General features: G+C 43.0%; 2 protein-coding genes and 4 non-coding genes across 6 annotated transcripts; all 6 read left to right on the top strand.

The window, feature by feature from the left end:
- The first annotated feature begins 5,770 nt into the window (after nucleotides 1-5,770).
- On the top strand, nucleotides 5,771-11,867 carry LOC148641011 (heat shock cognate 71 kDa protein-like). The gene is made up of 9 exons (XM_088619772.1): nucleotides 5,771-5,961; nucleotides 7,511-7,720; nucleotides 8,071-8,276; nucleotides 8,626-8,778; nucleotides 9,252-9,807; nucleotides 10,101-10,303; nucleotides 10,561-10,759; nucleotides 10,848-11,080; nucleotides 11,462-11,867. Exons 2-9 carry the CDS (start codon nucleotides 7,516-7,518, stop codon nucleotides 11,642-11,644), a joined length of 1,938 nt encoding a protein of 645 aa, XP_088475898.1. The 5' UTR covers nucleotides 5,771-5,961; nucleotides 7,511-7,515; the 3' UTR covers nucleotides 11,645-11,867.
- On the top strand, nucleotides 7,884-7,980 carry LOC148641015 (small nucleolar RNA SNORD14). Its single transcript, XR_015930490.1, has one exon. It is a non-coding gene; the product is annotated as a small nucleolar RNA SNORD14 (small nucleolar RNA).
- Nucleotides 9,082-9,178, top strand: LOC148641014 (small nucleolar RNA SNORD14). Its single transcript, XR_015930498.1, has one exon. It is a non-coding gene; the product is annotated as a small nucleolar RNA SNORD14 (small nucleolar RNA).
- LOC148641013 (small nucleolar RNA SNORD14) lies at nucleotides 9,927-10,023 on the top strand. Its single transcript, XR_015930497.1, has one exon. It is a non-coding gene; the product is annotated as a small nucleolar RNA SNORD14 (small nucleolar RNA).
- On the top strand, nucleotides 10,341-10,437 carry LOC148641012 (small nucleolar RNA SNORD14). The gene has a single exon (XR_015930488.1). It is a non-coding gene; the product is annotated as a small nucleolar RNA SNORD14 (small nucleolar RNA).
- Nucleotides 11,868-16,670: 4,803 nt separating the features above from the next.
- On the top strand, nucleotides 16,671-20,770 carry LOC148641010 (hepatic and glial cell adhesion molecule-like). The gene is made up of 6 exons (XM_088619774.1): nucleotides 16,671-16,946; nucleotides 17,606-17,725; nucleotides 18,796-19,134; nucleotides 19,284-19,571; nucleotides 20,118-20,243; nucleotides 20,565-20,770. The coding sequence occupies exons 2-6, from the start codon at nucleotides 17,671-17,673 to the stop codon at nucleotides 20,597-20,599; spliced, it is 843 nt and encodes a 280-aa protein (XP_088475900.1). The 5' UTR covers nucleotides 16,671-16,946; nucleotides 17,606-17,670; the 3' UTR covers nucleotides 20,600-20,770.
- The last annotated feature ends 1,132 nt before the right edge of the window (nucleotides 20,771-21,902 follow it).

Raw genomic sequence — 21,902 nt, 5'->3', positions numbered from 1 at the left:
CGGGTTTTCCGAACAACACTACAGACAAGTCCACGCTCAAGTATGAGGGAGTAATGTTTTTATTTATGTCTTCTGCGCAACTGAAGTCTCACCTTTATTACACTAGAGTGATCATTTAACCAGATTTCACATTAAACCAGATTTATTCCTGATTGTTCTGTTTTGTTTTGTTTTTGTAACCAGAAATACTAATAAATATAACTGCTACACAATGGCAGTTTCACTGCAGCTGATTCAGTCACTCCTGTAATGTAAGTGTTGAGAATAATTACTTCACTGGAGCTATGTACTGTACATTTAAAATTAGATTCTTACAGCGATGATATGTCCACTACTTTATGAAACAGAAGACAAACCTCACAGTCACAGTCAAATAGCCATGAAAACAAAAACGAAAGAAATATATTTATACATATGTTTACATTCCACTAGTTCATACAGGCTTTGTACAATGCAAATCTGGATAATTTAGTTTATGATCTATCATCAGTGAGGAGGACAGTTTTCTCTGCAGACAGGTACAGGACTTATCAAGTATTAAATTACTTCAACGGCCGTTCACAGCAGTTATTCGAGGTGCCCCTGCTCTCTGATCTAACCCTTCTTCGTCTGTCTGTCCAGAAACAGGCCCTACCTTGAGTAGGGAGACAGTGAGTTGTCACCCCTCCTTCGGTCAGGACTGGGAAGACCAGTGGAGAGGCAAACCCCAAACACACAGCAGGCCTGCTGGCCACAGCACCTTTCATCACGCTTTCCTTGCCAGCCGTGTTGATTGATTAACGAGGCAGCGCAGCGGCGACGTGGTGGAGTGAGGGAAGGGAAGTGAGTATGTTTTATGTGGTCTGAGGAGAAGAAGAAAAATAGTTCCATGCATGAACCATCACTTTACTAGACTGCTGGTGTGTTAACACACTACGTTTACAGTTAATTGCTTTGGACTGTAAAATAACTCACCAGATGTATCGCTAAGGCATGTCCTTTTAGAACATTACTTGTACCCTAATTCTCAGGAGAGGAGAAATTAAATGGAGGCTGATTTAATATTTAATATTTTAATATTTGTTAAAACAAGAAACAAAATCACACTGGGTTTAGCATAGCCTATTTTCTGTAGAGCCTGGCCTAAACATAACTGAGGAAAGAATAAGACAACAATACTTAATGTGCAGAATTTTTACTATTGACTTCCTCAAATGTATTCGGAGAAACAGGGAGGAGATACTGAGCTTAATGGGACTTTCCATTGTAGAAAGTGTTGTTTCACCTTCCTCAAAAAAAAAAGTGGGAAAAGTCCGAGTCACACAGCGAAAACTGCAAGACAAGCAGGCACAACTCCAAAAGACGAGGACGGGCATAAACCACAAGAGAGTGTGGACACCCAGGTGACACAACGGGATTCACCAGACCAGTCGTCCACAAGCAGGGATGTGTCAGGCAAGTATCGAGACAAACCACCTTCTGACAAAAAGTTCATAAGCTAATTGATCTTGCATAATAAAATTCACTTTAACATGTCTAGTGCTTAAAAATGCAGTCTCTATACATCCATTCTGAAATACTTATTACCTGAACAAAAATAAATTGTTACTAATTCTAACAAGTCTTCTAGATACAATGTCCTTCAGAGTGCAAGTACGTGCAAGTACAAGACATTAACAGATATTCATTCCCTCCGACCTGTTGGGTGGAGAAAAAAAAATCAACAGACAAAAATGGAAAATGACTGCATATCTTCAAATCAAGGGCTAGCAATCACAAGTGGCTGCCTCACCTCTGCCCCCTGATCACGGGAACACCTTGTGTAAAACAGTCAGCACAGTAATGTGCCCACACTGGAGTCCTGAAATTAAAATGTCAGATTTCAGATTTGCCTGCAATCTTAACCCACTGCTATTAGTTTTGTTTCTGGAGGGACGGAGTGCAACAGCTGATGTCATTGTAAATGAAAGACTCAGTGAGGTGCAAATGAACAGCACAGCTAAAAGTACAGATAACCTGGGTATCAGAAATTCAATAGACAGTAGACCAGAGCAACCTACAGCCTTCGAGCATCAGCGTGGGAGCTCCATACTGGATTACATTAAAGCCAAGAGCTGAAAAGATTTAGAAGTAGACTTGTGTCTGGCCTCCATTAATGGAAGAGGTATGCATTATATTGCTTCCCAACTCCAGTCCTGGGCACTGTCCTTCTTTTTGAACTAGGGAGGGACATTAGAGGCGAGTTTTTAACTGAACCTTTCATCGACAGGAAAGGTGGAACAATGGAAAATGCGGATACCTGTGAGGCTCTGCTGGAAATAAGGAGAAGCGTCACTTTTGTACGAGGCGTTTGGTTCCAGAGGACAGGATGTTAGCTCATCACAAGGTAGACAAAGATTCTATCACACACACTCACACCAGCGCCGGGTTTTCCAGAAGCCAGTTAACCTACCAGTATGTTTTTGAACTGTCAGAAGAAACCAGATTGCCTGGAGGAAACATAGAAGAACATACCAATCCCATGCAGATAGCACACTAGGTCCAGAATTGAACCCAGGGCTTGAGCATTGTGAGGCAGCAATATTAACAACCGTGCCACCATGCTGTCTGCAGCTGTCTACAGCTACTTATAGCAAAAAAAAAAAGATAACCGTTTATTATTTATATTTTTTAATAGGAAAATTTAGAATGGACAATTTATTAAAAAATGTTTTGGGCAAAGGATCTTTAAACACATCCTGCAACGGATGGTCAAGTGCTTTACTGTTCAATCAGTGAAAATGGCATGCTGGCTCTACATCCCTGCAAATGCAAAGCCACACGTTTAAAAGGGTCTAATTTCCACCAGCGCTTACATGGCCTTTTGCAACCAAGGGCAGAGAAATATTGCGCCTCCTGAAAAGATTTGCTGTCGCTCCCCCTGGTGGCCCAAAGCGCACACACGCGGTTTAAAACTGCCAGCCCCTCATTTCCTCATTCCTCCTTGAGCACTTACCCAGAAGTGACTTCCAGTCTAGAAAGAGCTGGATGGGATCATTGGATCACTTGACTACAAACTACCAATGAGCTTGATGGACTAAATGGCCTCCTATTGTTTATAGTTGTTCTTACGTTCTTATTAGGGTATATTAGAGCCGGAATCAGCAAGGAGGTTTCAAAATCCTCTGTTGTCCTTCAGCCTGCCCAAGAATCTTCTTTTTCCAGGCAAATGGCTTCTTTTGCCAGAGGCATCGGCTAAAAGAAGGGCGATACGGTTTCTGATTACAAAAGACTTTTATTACTAATGACTTATTTTTTACTTGAGTTAAAACACAGACAAACGGTCACTTACAGATCTGATTTCCGACACTCACTTCTGAAATACAAATCAAACTTGGACACAGCCTGAAGCAGGTCAGAGACTCATATTTGCCCAAAATCAAAATGAGACCTCGAGGCTTGGAAGAAAACAGATTTAAGATGACTCGGGTGGCTTCCAGGTGTTGTCTATGGCCCCAGACAAAAACTCAGATGATGGAAAATAGACAAATATTTTGGGGGGCAAAAAAAGGGAAAAGGCTGGGCTTTTGCGGGGGGGGGGGGCTTCATTAGTCTGTACGGTTTAATACAGAAAGTATTAAACAGAAAGTATCCCGGAAGTTTAGGTACACACCTATGAAATATCAGATGAATAATCAAGTCACCTGAATACCCAGGTATTCTGTATCCTTCTGTTTTCTGGCAGAGCTATCCAATACGCAGTTGCAGGATAGCTGGACCCTTTTCTGGAAAACAACAGGCGCAAGGCAGGATATGCCCTGGTCACAGGCTGACCACAGGGCACACACACCAGGGCCAGCTTTCCCAGAAGACAATTATCCTCCCAGAATGTCACTTGACTGTAAGAGGAAACCCCCGCGAACACGGGGAGAACGTACAAACTCCACACAGATAGTGCCCCAGGAATCGAACCCAGGGCTCCAGGGTTTCAGGTCTGCCAGGACCCTGCTGGGGATAGAACCAGCGATTGTTAAAAGCTCCCTTTTCACATTGAAAGTCAAGTACGTGAACTATAGAACTGTTCATATAACTGTCACACATACACTTGCAAGAAAACGTTTGTGAACCCTTTGGATTTCTGCTCATATAAATCTGAATCCCGGAGGGCCTGGATTAGGGTTACTATGTCTCGTACAGTTGCAAGGAAAAGTTTATGGACCCTTTGGAGTTACCTGGATTTCTGCATTAATTACTCATACAAATGTGGTCTGATCTTCAACTAAGTCACAATAATAGACAAACACAATCTGCTTAAACTAATGACACTCAAACAATTGTACTTCTTCTTGTCAGTATTGAACACATCGTTTAAACATTCACAGTCCAGGTTGGAAAATGTATGTGAACCTCTAGGCTAATGACTTCTCCAAAAGCTAATTGCAGTCAGGTGTTCCAATCAATGAGATGAGATTGGAGGTGTGGGCTGGAGGTGCCCTGCCCTATAAAAAAGGCACACAAAGGTTGTGTTCTGACAGAGTCTGCTCTTCTCAAGAAAGAGGAGTGTTTATGTGAACCTTTTCCTTATCAAAAGGAATATCAGAGGACCTTAGAAGAATTGTAGAGATGCATAAAGCTGGAAAAGGCAACAAAAGCATTTCTGAAGTTTCTGGCTTCAACAGAAGGAAATTTGTGTTCTAGAATGGCCAAATCTGAGTCCAGACCTCAATCCAATTGAATTGTTGTGGCATGAGCTGAAGAGAGCTGTTTACTCAAGGAATCCTAAAAATATCAATGAACTGAAATTGATTTGTAAGGAGGAATGGTCTAGAATTCCTCCTAACTGTTGTGTAAGTCTTATCGGCAGCTACAGCTACAACAGCTGCATGTTTAAAGGTTATAGCTGCTAAAGGAGGTTCTACCAGTTACTAAATACAAGGGTTCACATACGTTTTCCAGCCTGGACTGTGAATGTTTTAACTGTTTAATATTGATAAGTACAATTGTGTCATTAGTTTAAGCAGATTGTGTTTCTCTATTATTGTGACTTGAAGATCAGACCACATTTTTGTGGGTGATTAATGCAGAAATCCAGGTAACTCCAAAGGGGTTCACAAACTTTCTTGCAACTGTAATAGAAAATCTTTCATTTAAAGACAATATACTTGAATTAATCATCCAGGTGCTCTCTGGTATAGGAGAATGGTTATGGGGTGTGTGACACTATCTGGAAGGAACCCCAAACAAAGTTGCAGGGGTTTTCTGCTAGTTACTTTTGTGTTATGTTTTTGGAGACACCAACTGATTAACCAGAATATTCTGAGATGGTAACTGTATATGATTATGTAAGACTAACTGATACCTCCACTCACATTTCTTCATCAATGTTTTAGGAGCCCAGGGCTCAAACGGACACCTATCCGATTAGCAAGAGATCAGGTACCCTGAGAGTGCCAGATCCCTCTTCCTTTCCCCCAGTTTGGACTTCTCTAAATCTTTTAGAGATGAGTGGTTGAAACTTTCATTTTAACCCACGGATCCCGAGAGTGACGTTTTAAGTCGGATGCACATACAGGGAAGGTGGCTGCAGGCTAAAAACTTGTTTTCTAATACTGACCAGTGATCTAATTTAAAGAAAACCCGTGCGTCCCGGGTTTAGCCTTTTGCAACACGCATTTTAGGGGAGATATAGGAGACGGTCTCCAGGTGCCCGCACTGCATCTCCAGATCAGATATATTGCTGAGGTCAAACCATTTTTTTTTCTTGCTCCAGCGAATAGCGGGCCGGGTGTTATTTCTCGCGTCAGACGGTGCAGGCGACTGGGCCTGCGCTGGAGGAAGGCGCTCCTTCTCCTGCCGGCGAGGAGCCTGATTGGTGCACCCTGCGCCCGGAGATGCGGGCGGCGAGGTACTTAGCGAGACGCCGGTGTTGAAGTCGCTCTCAGTGTGCAGCTCAGGACGCAGGGTAGCAGCTCGGAAGGCAGTGCCAGACAGCAGCCCACGCAGGTAATTCTACTTCTGATCGTGCTCGTTCCGAGTGTGGTGGGGGGCACCCTTCGTGATCTTTCCCAGTCCCGGACTTACTCTTTCCCATCAGACGATCGGTGACATTTGGAGACCTATTTGGGGAGCCAATTTGTGCTAATTAATTATTTTTTTTTTACCGTAACGGATGAGATGATCGGCCCCGCCGCAGTAACCTTTGTTCAGGTTGATGCAAACCCTGGACAAGCCAGGCGCTTAGGGACTTGGGGACAATGCCTCTACCCTGTGGTCCCTTTGCGGGGGTGGCGCGTCGTGCATAGTCCTTTTTTCGGGGGGAGGGTAAAATATTCGTGGTCGATGCTGCTGCTGATCTTTGTTATAAGGAGCAGTCGCTTCTCCCTGGCGATCACGCGGGACAGTGGGGTACCCCACAGCGCTCCGCAGAGAGGGTCACCCCCGTGCGCTTTCCCCTGGGGGGAGTTTTAGAAAAGGAAGAGGGAGAGTCGGCGTCCTGCGGCACCTTCCCCGCGTGTCCTTGGTGGGGGACACCGGGGATGAGCGCTGGTAATCGCATTATGTCTTTCTGCAGGTCCGCGGGCAGTCTGGGATGTGCAGTGTGCAGCCTTTTTTTTTTTACACCGCCCTTAAAGAAGTCCCCCCCCCCCCCCCCCATTCTCTATCCTCCATCCCCCATCCCCGCACATGCGGTCTCGCACGTTACGCAGGCTTTCAGCCGGGCGGTGCGCAAATGCGGCTGTTACAAAAAGCCGGTTACTAGTTAAAAGGTTTCGCTTCTTTTGTTAGCGAAAACCGTTTACCCGCTTCCATTACCCCCTTGTACGAGTGATCATAAAGAGTATTATGCAATTTTTTTTTATAAACGCAATGGAGTTCGCAGGGGCTCATCTCGTCTCCCGGAGCCCTCGTGGAGTGCCGTGGGCTTCGTAGCCCACGCAGTCATGATCGGCAAAAAAAAATAATAGTTTAGGAACAATAACCATATTTGTGAGGTTCACTCTTTCTCTCAGGCTATAGCAGATTGCGAATCGGGATCCCAGCTCTGTTCGGATAACTCCTCCTTCACCCGCTGGGGCGATCGCTCTTTTAATTCTGGCAAGGGGGGGGAATGCAGGGATGTGATCTGGTTCGGGTATACGCTCTTTGCAAGTCAGCGGGGAGACAATAACAGTAACCACAGGACTGGTTGGTTATGTGACCTTGTGTGACAACGAAGCCAGTTACATCATGCTTAATAATTTAAACCCATTGGTTGTAGTTGTACCTTCGGAGTACTTCTTAAAGGGCTCAATACAAAGTATCGTGTTAAGAAATGTAAAATGGTGTATAATCATCATTCTAGGCTTTTAGCGGTTTGACTGGCCTGCAAAGGTAGGGGTATTATAAGCAGACTACATGGTTTCAGAGAGCTTTTGTTGGGTAGGAAAATGAATTCTAATGTATTCGTTGTCCACCAGGGGGAGGTCTAATGCTTAGACTTTTGTGAGCAGGTAGGCGGTATCGCCCCCTATCGGCAATGTGGTGAATGTAGCTCTGTGTTTTCTTGTCTCAGAAACCATGTCTAAAGGAACAGCAGTTGGAATCGATCTGGGCACAACCTACTCCTGTGTAGGTGTCTTCCAACATGGCAAAGTGGAGATCATTGCCAATGACCAGGGCAACAGGACCACACCCAGTTATGTTGCCTTCACCGACTCCGAGAGGCTGATCGGTGATGCAGCAAAGAACCAGGTTGCAATGAACCCCACGAACACTGTATTTGGTAAGTCTGGATTTCTGTTCAGTCTTGTCCGATTGAAAGTGCAAAAAATCCACTTGGTCCCTGATAACAAATTAAAATAGCGTATTTCATTTCTTGGAAAAACTTCAGTTTGAGTGCAATGCATGCGACTTCCGAATTAGAAGTTGCACCTCTTCCTCGGTGTTCGCTGTGATGAAGTCTATTCCTAAGCCATTCGTAGTTTCCACCGGAGGTTGAGAGACCAAAGATGGCCCAAGTACCTTCCTTGGATGTCTGAGCGAGCACCTTTGTAGGTCCTTGTAGAGCAGAATTGTGTTTTTGTTTCTGGAAGTTGTTTTTTTCTGACTTTAATGTCACTTGATTTTTGACAGATGCTAAGCGCTTGATTGGCCGGAGGTTTGAGGATGCCGTGGTCCAGTCGGACATGAAACACTGGCCGTTCACTGTGATCAGCGACAACGGGCGTCCCAAGGTGGAGGTTGAATACAAAGGGGAGACCAAGAGCTTCTACCCTGAGGAAGTCTCCTCCATGGTGCTAACTAAGATGAAGGAAATTGCAGAGGCTTACCTTGGAAAAGTGAGACATCATCCATTTTCTAACTGCTTTATCAAGTACAGGTTTGCAGGGGAGCCAGAGCCTATCCCAGCAAGCAACAGGCACAAGGCAGGGTACACCCTGGACAGGACACCAGTCCATCACAGGGCACAGGCACACAGCCACACACACTTACACCAGGGCCAGTTTTCCTAGAAGCCATTTATCCCACCAGCATGTCTTTGGGGTGTTAAAGGAAAACGGAGCACCTGGAGGAGTCCCAGGGGAACATGGGGAGACCATACAAACTCCGTGCAGAAAGTGACATAATTGGATGAAACATCTCTTCTCCAGTTTGAATTAAAAATGTATTGCCTCTTTTTTTCCCCAGACTGTAACCAATGCTGTCATAACTGTGCCAGCTTACTTCAACGATTCCCAGCGCCAGGCTACAAAGGATTCTGGGACTATTGCTGGCCTCAATGTACTGCGAATCATCAACGAACCCACCGCTGCTGCTATTGCCTATGGCTTGGACAAGAAGGTAGGTGTTAACCCCATGGAGAGACATTCAAGGTGCAAACTTCATTGAACACTCTTCCCCTGATTGCGGTTATTGCAGTTGCCTTCTCAAAAAGTTCAAATTGTCATGTGGAGTCTTCATTGAAAAAACGATTATTAAATTTACTTATTCCTTTCTCTCAAAGTGACAAAAATATGCCTTAATGTGCACTACAAGTAAATAGAAAATAAAGTTATTAAGCCTATAATAATTATTTGAGACCACAGGCTGACATATGTAAGAAGTTATAAAAAGTGGCTTTCTCATTCCCCCTCGGAAAGATGTTCGCTGTGATGAAGTCTATTCCTAAGCCATTCGTAGTTTCCACCAGAGGTTGAGAGACCAAAGATGGCCCAAGTACCTTCCTTGGATGTCTGAGCGAACACTGATCTGAAAATCCCGTCTTGAAACGCTACTCTTGAACTGCTAGTATAAAGTCTTCTGGTTTTTCTTAGGTTGGTGCAGAGAGAAATGTTCTCATCTTCGATCTTGGTGGAGGCACCTTCGACGTCTCCATCCTGACCATTGAGGACGGGATCTTTGAAGTGAAGTCTACTGCCGGAGACACCCATCTGGGCGGAGAAGACTTCGACAACCGCATGGTCAACCATTTCATCGCCGAGTTCAAGCGCAAGTACAAGAAGGACATCAGCGACAACAAGAGAGCTGTCCGGCGTCTCCGCACCGCCTGTGAAAGAGCCAAGCGCACCCTGTCTTCCAGCACCCAGGCCAGTATCGAGATAGACTCCCTCTACGAGGGCATCGACTTCTACACCTCCATCACCCGGGCCCGTTTTGAGGAGCTGAACGCCGACCTGTTCCGTGGCACCCTGGACCCGGTGGAGAAGTCCCTCCGCGACGCCAAGCTGGACAAGGCCCAGATCCACGACATCGTGCTGGTGGGCGGCTCCACCCGCATCCCTAAGATCCAGAAGCTGCTGCAGGACTTCTTCAACGGCAAGGAGCTCAACAAGAGCATCAACCCTGACGAGGCTGTTGCTTATGGCGCAGGTAATAAAAATAGAAACCTGACTAGTGTTTGTAATTGTAGCTCCTTGGTCGGGTTGTTTAAACTTTACATGACGCACTTTCAGTTTGGGTTTTCGGTTGTCATCCATCGCAAATGGATCTCGCTGTGATGAAGTCTATTCCTAAGCCATTCGTAGTTTCCACCAGAGGTTGAGAGACCAAAGATGGCCCAAGTACCTTCCTTGGATGTCTGAGCGAGTGCAGAGTAATGCGTCGGCCTCTCTGGTGAAAGCTTGCCCGGTTAATAACAACCTACTTTGTGTCCTCCTGTACAGCTGTCCAGGCTGCCATCCTGTCTGGGGACAAGTCTGAGAACGTGCAGGACCTGCTGCTGCTGGACGTCACCCCTCTGTCCCTGGGTATCGAGACTGCTGGTGGGGTCATGACTGTCCTGATCAAGCGCAACACTACCATCCCCACCAAGCAGACGCAGACCTTCACCACCTATTCTGACAACCAGCCAGGTGTGCTCATCCAGGTAAGGATACTGCAGCTTATGGGAGCCCTGTCATTGTTCGCTGTGATGAAGTCTATTCCTAAGCCATTCGTAGTTTCCACCAGAGGTTGAGAGACCAAAGATGGCCCAAGTACCTTCCTTGGATGTCTGAGCGAACCCTCTTTACAATAACTTGGAGCCGCCTATAAGCTCCCCCTCCCTATATATTTCCTGGAGTCTACCTTGCTTAGATTGTTTTTGACTTAATGTAGTAACATTGCTACTGGATGTCTTGACAGGTATATGAAGGTGAGAGAGCGATGACCAAGGACAACAACTTGCTGGGCAAGTTTGAACTGACCGGCATCCCTCCAGCTCCCCGTGGTGTTCCTCAGATCGAAGTCACTTTTGACATCGATGCTAACGGCATTCTGAACGTCTCTGCGGTCGACAAGAGCACTGGCAAGGAGAACAAGATCACCATCACCAACGACAAAGGTACGCTTGGTTCAGTAGCCTGCAGCTCAGTGTGAGGCTGTCTGTGATGAAAGCAGTCTGGCTTCATGGGCTGTTTTTCTGGATGCAGGTCGTCTGAGCAAGGAGGATATTGAGCGCATGGTGCAGGAAGCCGAGAAGTACAAGGCTGAGGATGATGTGCAGCGCGACAAGGTCTCATCCAAGAACGCCCTGGAGTCCTATGCCTTCAACATGAAGTCCACCATTGAGGATGACAAACTGCAGGGCAAGATCAGTGATGAGGACAAGCAGAAGATCCTGGAGAAGTGCAATGAAGTCATCAGCTGGCTGGACAAGAACCAGGTATGGACTCCTCCTTGGAACTGAATCATAACTGAAACTCAACTGACCTGTACATGGGTCCTAGTTATTGGATTTAAAGGTGTATGTTGGGGATTCATGGGATTCCCCTGGCAATGAGCCTTTATCTTGTGTTCGGTTGAACTTAGTGGAAGAGCAAGTTCACGTATTGCTCAACACCGCAGCAAAACGTTCTAAAAGTTCTGCGTGGCTTTCTGATTAACTTTCCCTCATTTCTAAAACATGCAATTGCTATACATTGTGGTCCGTTTAAAAACAAAACTTGGAAACCTCTTAGTTCTTAATTTTTTCACCCCCCTCCCCCTGTTTCGAAAGTAGAATAAAGCCGTTCGAACGGTGCGATAACTGTGACTTTTTTTCCAGACGGCCGAGAAGGAGGAGTACGAGCACCAGCAGCAGGAGCTGGAGAAGGTGTGCAACCCCATCATCACCAAGCTGTACCAGGGCGCCGGAGGCATGCCAGGGGGGTTCCCAGGGGCTGGGGCAGCTCCCTCTGGTGGCGGCGGTGGCGGCTCTTCAGGTCCCACCATAGAGGAGGTGGATTAATGTTAAGCGATCGATGTACTGTAACCCCAAGGACTCCGATTGCAAGCCAAGGCTGGTCATTGGCTGTCCACTACTCGTACCGATGTAAGCTGCTATGATTGAATTGCTGAAGCACTAGAACCGCTGCACTGCAGCTGGCAGTGTGGTCAATGTAATGCTGAAACTAGTTCACACTGGCCATACGTTTTAAATCCTAGAAAATTAAACTTCTACCTGAAATCTACCATATCTGGGGTGCTTTTATTTTTCCTCGTCCTCCTTTATATTTTTCTGCATGCCTCTTTCATGGCCTCCTACCCCACCCTGTAACGCCCTCGTCTCAGGCTTGTCCTGCATAGGGTCTGATAGTGTCGGCTCAGGTGGGGGCAGGTGTCTGACAGATGTTTTTGGGAAGGATTAAATCGAGTTTAATTGGTCAAATTAATCAGTTTTCAGCTTTGTGTCATAGGACTAACTAGTGCTGTCCTGGGTTCTCTTACTTCAGTTTTTATTACTGGGACAAAGGTCATTTGTTGTAGCTAATGATTAAAGGAGGTTGGAGAATGTAGTAGTGAGGGTTAATCACATTCAGCCTTGGGAGCAATGAGGAAATAACACTGCAGTGAAAAATGCAAGATAGTCCTTCAGGGCATTCCAAAGACCAGTTCATCGACATTACTAAACACTTTCCTCCTGGTGTCATGTGTCTTGAGCATGAGCCTATTGTCACATCAGCATCACAGAAATAAATCTACAGAAAAATGATCTACTAAACCTTTATTAAAGCCCTACAGGTGAAATTGTGGAGACTGTGAGCACTCTGAGGACTGCTGTGAGACAGGTTTGACACACGAGTCTGCCTCTCAGACGCCACAGTACGAGAGTGTGGAGACTGGGTTCGTTTCAAACCATCGGAGAAACAATAACGAAATAAATATTCAGGTAATGAGAGTGAGACAACGTCCTCGGCTCCCTTCAGGCTATAACGATGCTCAAGCACCCTGAGCACCCAGGTAAATCACAAAGCAGCAATATATACATCCTTTTTCTATCTGCTTTGTTCAGTGAGGGTCACGGGAGGGAGCCGCAGCCTATCTCGGCAAACAACAGGTGCCTGCAGAAGGCATTCATCGCAGGGGCATACACAAGCACGCCTTCACTCACACCAGACCCCAGTTCACCTACCAGAATGTCTTCGGTCTGGGAGGAAACCCATGCAAACATGGAGAACATGCTAACTTCCCACAGATGGCACCCCAGGAAGTTGACCCCGGACACCAGTGCTGCAAGGCAGCAATAATAATTCCGCTGTGCTGCCCATCTTCGTAACGTTTTATTATTTGCAATATATGGAGCACTTTCCATGGGATTCAATGACATGAGGTTCTCTTGGAATGCTGCCTGTGTGGACTGGTGAAGGTCTCTTCCTCTCGCATGTACAGCACTGTAGTGAGGTGGTCAATTTATTTTTGTTCTAATGAAATAAATTAAAATACATTCAGTGTGAGCTCTTCCTTCCCAGGAAGTAGACTGGGGGACTTCACAAGTCTGATTAAGCACATTGAAATGCTCCAGAAACAGTTTCCTTTTCCAGAAACCGTTCCTCCTACACAAGTTTCCTTTTAATAATCAAGACAAAGAGACAGTAAACATGCAGATGTGTGTGCTATATTTTGACATAAGAATCAAAAGAATTAAAAATTTTAAGATTTCTACAGTTACCATTAACACAGAGAAGGCATCAATTCGTATCCTGAAACTTGCCTAACAGGTGTTTATTATTTTTATTGGGTTTAATCCACTTCTAAGGGTTCCTTAATTGTTAGGATCACTTCATATCTTTTTGTTTTTCTTAAATATTGATTCATTAGGTCTGTTTTTTTTTCCCTTAAAGGAGTGCATTGAACAAGTGTCAGTAACGTCTTTTATAAATTCAAGAACAAATTTGCCACAATAAAAAAATGAATCCCGGAGGGCCTGGATTAGGGTTGCTATGTCTCGTACAGTTGCACAAAAAAGTTTGTGGACCCTTTGGAGTTACCTGGATTTCTGTATTAATTACTCATAAAAATGTGGTCTGTTCTTCAACTTAGTCACAATAATAGACAAACACAATCTGCTTAAACTAATGACACTCAAACAATTGTACTTCTTGTCAGTACTGAACACATCATTTAAACATTCACAGTCTAGGGTGGAAAACGTATGTGAACCTCTAGGCTAATGACGCAGACCTCAGCCCATTGGAGTTGCTGTGGCATGACCTGAAGAGAGCTGTTTACTCAAGGAATCCCAGAAATATCGATAAACCGAAATAGATTTGTAAGGAGGAATGGTCTAAAATTTCTCCTAACGGTTGTGTAAGTCTCATCGGCAGCTACAGGGAATGTTTGGTGGGGGTTTTTGCTGTTAAGGGAGGTTTTACCAGTTACTAAATACGAGGGTTCACATAGTTTTTCCAGCCTGGACTGTGAATGTTTAAACAATGTGTTCGATATGGATGAGAACTAAAGTTTGTGTTAGTCTATTGTGACTTAATTGAAGATCAGATGACATTACTCATAAAAATGCAGAAATCCAGGTAATTCCAAAGGGTTCCCAAACCTTGCAACTGTATATGTTTTATCTGAGTTTAACCTCACAAGTATTTCACTTTTGGCCACTACCTGCATGTGATGTGCCCTAACCATTTCCTGAAATGAAAATGTCACTTTCTCAGCCAGCCCCAGAAGCTGAGTGGGGAACAGTCACCACTTACCAAGGACTTGAGAGGACGATCCACAGGGACACCTTGACTACAGAGCGATCATGGGTAAGTGAAAGGGAGTCATGATCCAGGTGGGTTTTTGTTCTGTAGCTTTTTCAAATGGGTTGTCTTGCATTTGTAAATGTATTGAGCTAAATCCTGGATCCAACAGTATAGTTAGTTTCTTATAGATTATTTTTCCTGTGTCTAGGTCACTTTTTGTAATGTTTGCTCTGCTTTAAATGTGCCCTCTCTCTCTATCTCTTTCCTTCATTTCTACTCTTGGCTTTCAGTTAAATCATTAGCATTTTAGTCATATCTGTCAATGTATTTGGTGTTTCTGTAATTAGTGGGGACATGGATCATGTTTTGTAATGTAAGCAAGATCTTGTAGTTCAGTACTAGGTTATTGCTGGGAGACCTTCATAGGCTGCTCTCAGGGGCTTTCATACATTATACAAAATATGTACCTTTTGTATGAAGTATAATTCACAAAACCTTTCAGAAGTCACAGCAGTTGAATATTATCACAGGAGAAGCACACTGAGTGTTTGAGGGCCTTTGAGATTCCCTTGGACTTGTGCAGTAAAAACAAAAGTAGAAAAATTACATTTCAGCTGTTGAGCCCCCTTCAGTTGTGGAAACTTTTTTTCTAGTTCAAGTAGGGAGCTGTCAGCATGTGTAGGCTGCAAAGGAACAAGTTAAGGTTTATTCCAATGGTGAAAAGGGAATTAAACAAACGTGATTTTGTACATGGTTTTGTTGGCTAGCTGGCATTAAAGGAGGGTTTAAGATCTTTATTTAGACCTTTGGCATTTTCAGTTTGTGAGATCTGGAAGGTTGTGGTTTTGATCTCTCTGAGAAACAGAACTTCTTTATATAAAAAGGGGAAATGCACATCAAAGTAGAAATTTGGTGAACCTTTTGTGTATATTCCATTGTAGTTGATTTCTCATTTTCAGTGATGTTTATCACCTGCCATGAATACACTGGAATTTCACCTCACATGCTTACATGGAGAAGCAGATACTGTACAGTACCTCCATTGCTGAAACTACACCTGGCTACGTTTTAACAATTGCATTTCTTTAGGCACCGGAGTCCTGCTTTGTAATGGCATTGAAATCACAGGATTTTACCTGGAATTGAGATGCAAAACACTTTTAAAATGGGCAAAAGTGGGATCCTACATCCTATTTAACAAGGATTGTGTTAAGGACTTAAAAATACTCTTTAAAATGTACACTAAATGGGTATCACTAGCCAGAAAAGACAAAAACAAGATTTCAGGGTAATGGTTAAAGTGGCTGGGTTTTAAAAGGAGAGAAAAAAAGTGAGACGGTTTGACCATGCCAATCAAAAGAATAGACTGACTCCATGAGATTCCAGCTTTTAACAGAATAAGTTACATAAACTCTGAATAAACAGGTCTCAAACTTCTGCTAAAATATCTAGTTAACTATTATGGCATTGAACTGGATAACTGGGTAGTTATTGCTCTAAATTCATCTAGAGTAGAATTAATTGATTTAGTTGAAAGTCTGATTTTCTTTTTATTCACCTTGCAATAATATCCTCAGAGTTCTGTCAAGTTATACTGTCAAGAATCAAACCAAAAGCATAAGCCAGGATTTTCAAAACACTTGTGATTATCTTGAGATGCTTTGTCTTGTTGAGATGAATGTTTGTTTTGTGGCTATTTATGGATCACCATGGTTAAAACATGGATCCTTCTATAAGGTATAATATGAAGATTATACTGTATATTTGATGCAATCTTTCACAAGATCGTTCATTTTTATTTGCAATCCTGTAGAAAATGGCCCTCAAGCTTTTGGCAAAATTCTTCCTTGATCCTATGAACAGATCTTTGACAGTTTGAGATATAAGAATGAGCAAGGGGTCTGGATCAGTGGATAACACAGCTGTTCAGTGAGTAGCACTATTTACTGTAAAAATGTGGTAATCTTCCACTCGTTTCATTTCATTACCCCAAAAGGGAAATGTCAATCACATGAGGTTATTCCACTAAAGCTGATTAGCTAGACAAAAGGAATAAACCACGTTTAGAATCACTATCACTGTAGCAAACGACACAGATGGTCACGTACAACCTAAAATTGTTATGCACCTGTTTCCATATGTTGGCTAACAGGTGGTCAAATTCTTCCCGGGACTGGTTTTTATTTTCAGATTTTACTTATTTGTTTTGTATGTTCTGCTTTCAACTGCTTCTGCCTACTTAAAACTTTTGGGGGATATTTCTTACCTGCATCTATATAACCCAGCTCCTTCTACACAAGTGTAACATGAATAATGGCAGCATTGTGATCTGGCAGCGATTGTGGTACTGTATGTATTTCTGCTGGTTTCTGTCACGCCTCATGACACACCTTGATTATCCTGTCCGTTAAGTTGTAGAACTTGTTTCAGTTTTCATTCAGAAGCAGGTAAAGTTGGGTCACTCAGGCAACAGATTTAACGTAGGATTTCTTTTATTGCCTTGCCATGAAGTGGAAAGCTTGAGGAAAGGAGATTCCACATCTTCCTCAAACGCTTACAGCCTGGGCTCTTAAAGTAAGTAACTGGGACATTACTTTTCTATAAGGAGCTGGTGGCCGCCTTCATTTATGACTTGTTTTAGAGTTTGATTTCATTTTCTACTCTGTACTATAGGGCAAAGTGTGTGGATGAGAGATTAAAAATCCTTTTACATGACAAAGCAGAGGAGTATGTTTTTGTATTTGACGGGGTATGCTGCACAGAAACCAGTTACTTTACACTACAGTATGTACTTTTACAGTATATTATAACTTCTTTCTGTGCACTTAGTGAGGCAAAAGGCACATTTTCTGAATACCAGAACTATCAACTGGAACTGTAGCTTTTTACCCTGTTTTTTTATTAGTATAAGATATGAAAAAATGTCTGAGATCTACAAACAATTCTATCAATATAATATACAAAAATGTATTGGCATGTCAGGTTCTAAGAAAACAATAACTAAGCTAACAAACTCACTGGACTAATAGTCTTCGTTTGAATGTCTTTCACAATTTTTGCTGTGGAAAGTAGAAAGGTGGTCTTCACCAAAACTGGAGTCAGCCCACAGCTCACCTCTAACCTCGTGTTTTTATTTCCTAGTAGATGACTACTGAAGTATGAAAAAAGCAGTTTGGTTTTTAAAAAGCAACGTAACACTTCCTTTTCTTTCCTGTCACTTGCACCTGTTCCAGCAATTGACTTTTTAGCCAACCTGCCAGGTCGGTCTTCCTCGTTTGACAAATGCAGACGTCCGCAAATGATTACTTTGTGCTTCGTGTTGTGGCTGTTGTTCTTCTCCTTTGTTTCCCCAGGTAAGCAAGTCCCTTTTTGGTTCTTAAACGGTTAGGAAAGATCGCTCAGTCAGCATTTCTTCTGTGTTCACACTGACTTAGAAATGGCTTCAGAGTCCTTCAGGACGAGCTTTGACACGCACTGATGTAGCTGGTGACTGGGTTTTTCTTTCGGATTCTTCTGTCACATGTTTCTGTGCTCCGTTTCGGATTTCTCTTACCACAGCTTTTAGCCTGAAATGCTTTCTGTTCAGGTTCTCCAAGTGACCTGTCACCGCTTTCTCCAAAACTAGACCTAAATAAAATATAAGGCACCGATACTTGTTTTCCATGCTATGTAAAAGCATAAGACTCATTTTTAAGTACCTGATATTGTTGTTCTTTGAATCAAACTCTTTGCATAATGTCCATTCATTTTACTCTCTTCTGCCCATTTGTAAGTTGAAGGGAAGTTCACAGATAGTATTTGAAAACGAAAAGTGTCAATTGGGATTACAGCTCGTCTCTGTTTTACTTGGGTCACTTGACCTGTGAGTTCAGTAATCGGTGAGTGACGCCTGTTAACGACAGGCCAGTAGCAAGAGACTGAACTGCAGAACGCACCTTATCAAACAGCATGATCACCTCTAGGTTTGTAGTGACAACACATCCTTGCAAAGCGAAACTCCAAGGGCTTGTGAAGTGTAATTATGGTTTTGCTTCCTTTTTGGTCACAAGAATTCTTTATAGTCTATGGCCAAGCCTGGTGCTAAATTTTAATTTATCGTGGTTAGGACAACAGCTTTAAGAGAAGCGATTTCTCTGGGCTTCTTAAATTTTTTTGGTTATCTGTGGTTACTGGTCATTTGTTGAGGCTTTTATTATTGTTGTATGATTTTTGCAGTTACTAGAATAGTTTCTCCCCCCCCCCCATGACACCAAAATGTGCCTTCTCTTGATCACAGGCCAAAAACTTCGACAACATTGCTTGGCAGCTTGTTAAAACTCCCACAACTCTTTGTGTAAAGTTCCTCCTGTTCTTGGTTTGAAATCCCACTGCCAGTCGTTTGCAGGGTTACACCTTTTCAGACGTATCTTCATTGGTTTTTCAGTGCCTACAGGAGAAACCTTCCATGTTGGAAGTGAACGCAGTGCAGTCTGCGGGGAGCTGGGCAAATCTGTCTTCCTCTCCGTGAATTACACTCTAACCAGAGGAAAACAGCTGCTGGACCTTTCGTGGGACTTTAAAAAAGACACGGAATACTGGAAGATTTACACATTTAACGGCAAAAGCAAGTTTTTCAAGGACTATGAGAGCAGAGTGCAGGTGTTTCAGAACGGCTCCCTGCTCCTGGAAGCACTCAACTACTCGGATGCAGGTCGATACATCTTCACCGTGGCCGAGGAAGGAGGAGCTGAAAAGGAGACGACTGTGGAGCTCTGCGTGGAAGGTTTGTGCTGAGGGGTTTGGTGATAAGATCGTTTTCTTTAAAAAACAAACATTTTCTGGCAATTGTATTGGAAGTAATGTGCGCCTCGAAAAGGACTTTGGGGTTCTTTTTACGTGTTGAATTTGTCTTTTATCTTTCACCTTCAATAGATGCTGTACAAGAACCAACAATTGAACAGACTCCGGGAACAGCACATTCTGGGGAGACGGTGTCCTTAGTATGCAGGGCTCCTAACGTAGGAAACATGCAGTTGTACTGGCAGGGAGTCAATCTGTCATCAGCGTCATCAGAGACCAAGTTCTTGGAGGGGTTTCAGTACACCAATATTCAGATCACGGCTCACAGGTGCGATACATTTATCTGTGTGGCTCGGAACAGTGTGAGCCAGAAGCTGGCAAGGCACACGCTGAACGGATCCGAGGAACTTTGTGAAAATTGTGAGTTTTATTTTCCAATGTTACAGTTCCAATTGAACTGTACCTTAATCTTTTGTGGTTTTAAAATGTTTTGCTTGCATGTCAAGTGTAATTACTTGAAATTGAAGTAGTTACATCATACTAAACAGTATGTGTGCACTTGAAATCTTTTTGTTTAACACTGGCATAGGACTGGCTTCTCATCCATGGTGTAACCTGCCTTATATCTGCTGTCTGTGGGTCATTGTTACCCTGTACGGGAATAAACTGCTCTTCTAAATCATAGATGGGTGTTGTGTAACACAATGCAGAGGGTTATTGATCTTGCAAAATGATTTTTTTTTAAGTCTAAGGAATAAATCAGCAGGGAGAATGAATCATATTCTAGAGAAAAAGAATACAGTACATCCATGCTGATACGAGGGCTGTGCTTCGTGCATTGGGTTCGGGTCATAAACATAATTTCATAATTGCACTTAACATCAGTGGGAATGATGCAGTGTGCCAGATGAAGCCTGTGTTGTGAACCCTTGGGAGTGTAATGGATGCCTTTTCTCTGCATCACAGGTGATCCTCTGTGCACCGAACCCAAGCCATTGAGTATAGAACTTGTAGCTCTGCCCATTTTCCTGGTGGTCGTCTTCGTGACCATTGTGGGTATTGGAATCTGCTGCTGCCGCAAAAGGAAGTCTGGTAGGTTAATGTAAAGCAATATTGGACTGATTTAAGAGCAGCAAAGAAGTAAGCACACTCTAAAACTGGCAAATGGACATGATTAAATGACTTTCTAAACTTTGTGAAGAACTGCATTCCTATCTTTTTATCACCAAAAGGACATTAAATTGCACATAAAAATCAAGTTTCCGTTGCTGTACATTTTAATTCAAGAGTGAATGAGAACTCTGAGGAGGGCTGTAATGCTCATCTACTTAACTTAGAAAAACTTCTCTGCTAAGAACTGAGCCTCGGCAGACACTCGAGACCATACGTCCAAATCTGTGTTTTTTTTTTCAGACAACAGAAGATGTAAGGAAAAGGACACCTATTAAAAAGATGGTAATCCTATGATTTTAGAAGACAAACAAATACCCATCTGGAACAGAAATGTCCATCTGCATTGATATAAAGTTGAAGAAATGGTCTGTATGTCAGCTCTGTGGCCATTGGGCTGTCCGATTTCACCATGTATCACATTTAAAGGATATAAAAGATGGAACACGGGGGTGACTACGGTCTGACTAACTAAATCCATCCATCTATGGATGAAGGACAACCGAAAAACCACCATAACGCAATTCATACGATACAAGTCTGTTCCCTTCCAATAAGAAACTACTCTTACGTCCCATATTGGGTCCAGGAGTACTTGTGATTTGTCGAGCCCGTGCTCTGAAGTGTCTGGAAAATGTGAAATCCGTTTCTGTAATTGAAGTTCAGCAAAATAATATTTTCCCTAATCTCAATGGCCATAAAATGACAGGGAAATGAGCACTGTAGAGGAATAAACAATGAACTTGGATTTTACTAGTTACATTAACTGTGAAAATGTTTTGACATTATACAGTACAGTCACCTTTACTGTTTAACACTAGATTAGATTAAAATTGTTTAATGTGTGCGAGATTCTAAACGCCTTTTTTAATTCAACGTGTCAACACGCCCTCTAATGGTTAATGCTGGAAAGCTCTTTTATCCACAGAATGCTGGAGCATTCTGGACCCCTTCTTCTGAATGCTGGACCCCGATAGGGTCTTTCAGAACAATGCTATAATCATACAGACCCAAGAGTTGACTGTAGTTTTATAGTAATGTCTTCAATACGTTCCTATAACTACTTTTTTTTATGAAACCTTTTTTTCAACTGCTGAAACTTTTTGATAGAACCTGCTAGTTGAATGTCTATTGGACAGACCCCACCTCCCCTACCCTCCTACACAAGAGGATGTATCAATACCTTCCTATTAATACACACTATTACTTCAATATTGCTGTTATACCCATGTGTACTTCTTAATTGTTTTCTTTCTTTGTTTTTGTCTTGTATGTTGCACCGCTCGCTGCTTAAATTGTCCTCATGGGATGAATAAACTTTTGAATTGAATAGTTATACTGATAAGGAACTTGATCAATAAAATATTTTTTTGCACGAATGTAACGGTTGTCTTACATTTTCCACGTGTAAGCTTAGTTTTCCGTTTACTTAATCTCCTTGTTATTTCTTCCTATATTGTGTGAAATGATGCATCATATGCATATTTCACGGCTATATTAAAACACTTTTAAGAAAGGCACCCTAAACTTTTGTAGCTTCCTCCATAATATACCGCTTGGATTTAAATCGGTCTTCAAACA

This window comes from Lepisosteus platostomus, chromosome 25 (assembly GCF_059453375.1).
Source record: "Lepisosteus platostomus isolate fLepPlt1 chromosome 25, fLepPlt1.hap1, whole genome shotgun sequence".
In the NCBI taxonomy this organism is placed as follows: domain Eukaryota; kingdom Metazoa; phylum Chordata; class Actinopteri; order Semionotiformes; family Lepisosteidae; genus Lepisosteus; species Lepisosteus platostomus.
This window is presented reverse-complemented; position numbering and strand designations above follow the sequence as displayed.

Coding starts and splice junctions, on each gene's coding strand:
- LOC148641011 (XM_088619772.1), top strand. CDS start 7,516: ATGTCTAAAGGAACAGCAGTTGGAATCGATCTGGGCACAACCTACTCC. Junction 7,721..8,070: donor CCCCACGAACACTGTATTTG/GTAAGTCTGGAT, acceptor GATTTTTGACAG/ATGCTAAGCGCTTGATTGGC. Junction 11,081..11,461: donor GCTGGCTGGACAAGAACCAG/GTATGGACTCCT, acceptor CTTTTTTTCCAG/ACGGCCGAGAAGGAGGAGTA.
- LOC148641010 (XM_088619774.1), top strand. CDS start 17,671: ATGATTACTTTGTGCTTCGTGTTGTGGCTGTTGTTCTTCTCCTTTGTT. Junction 17,726..18,795: donor CTTCTCCTTTGTTTCCCCAG/GTAAGCAAGTCC, acceptor TTGGTTTTTCAG/TGCCTACAGGAGAAACCTTC. Junction 19,135..19,283: donor TGTGGAGCTCTGCGTGGAAG/GTTTGTGCTGAG, acceptor CACCTTCAATAG/ATGCTGTACAAGAACCAACA.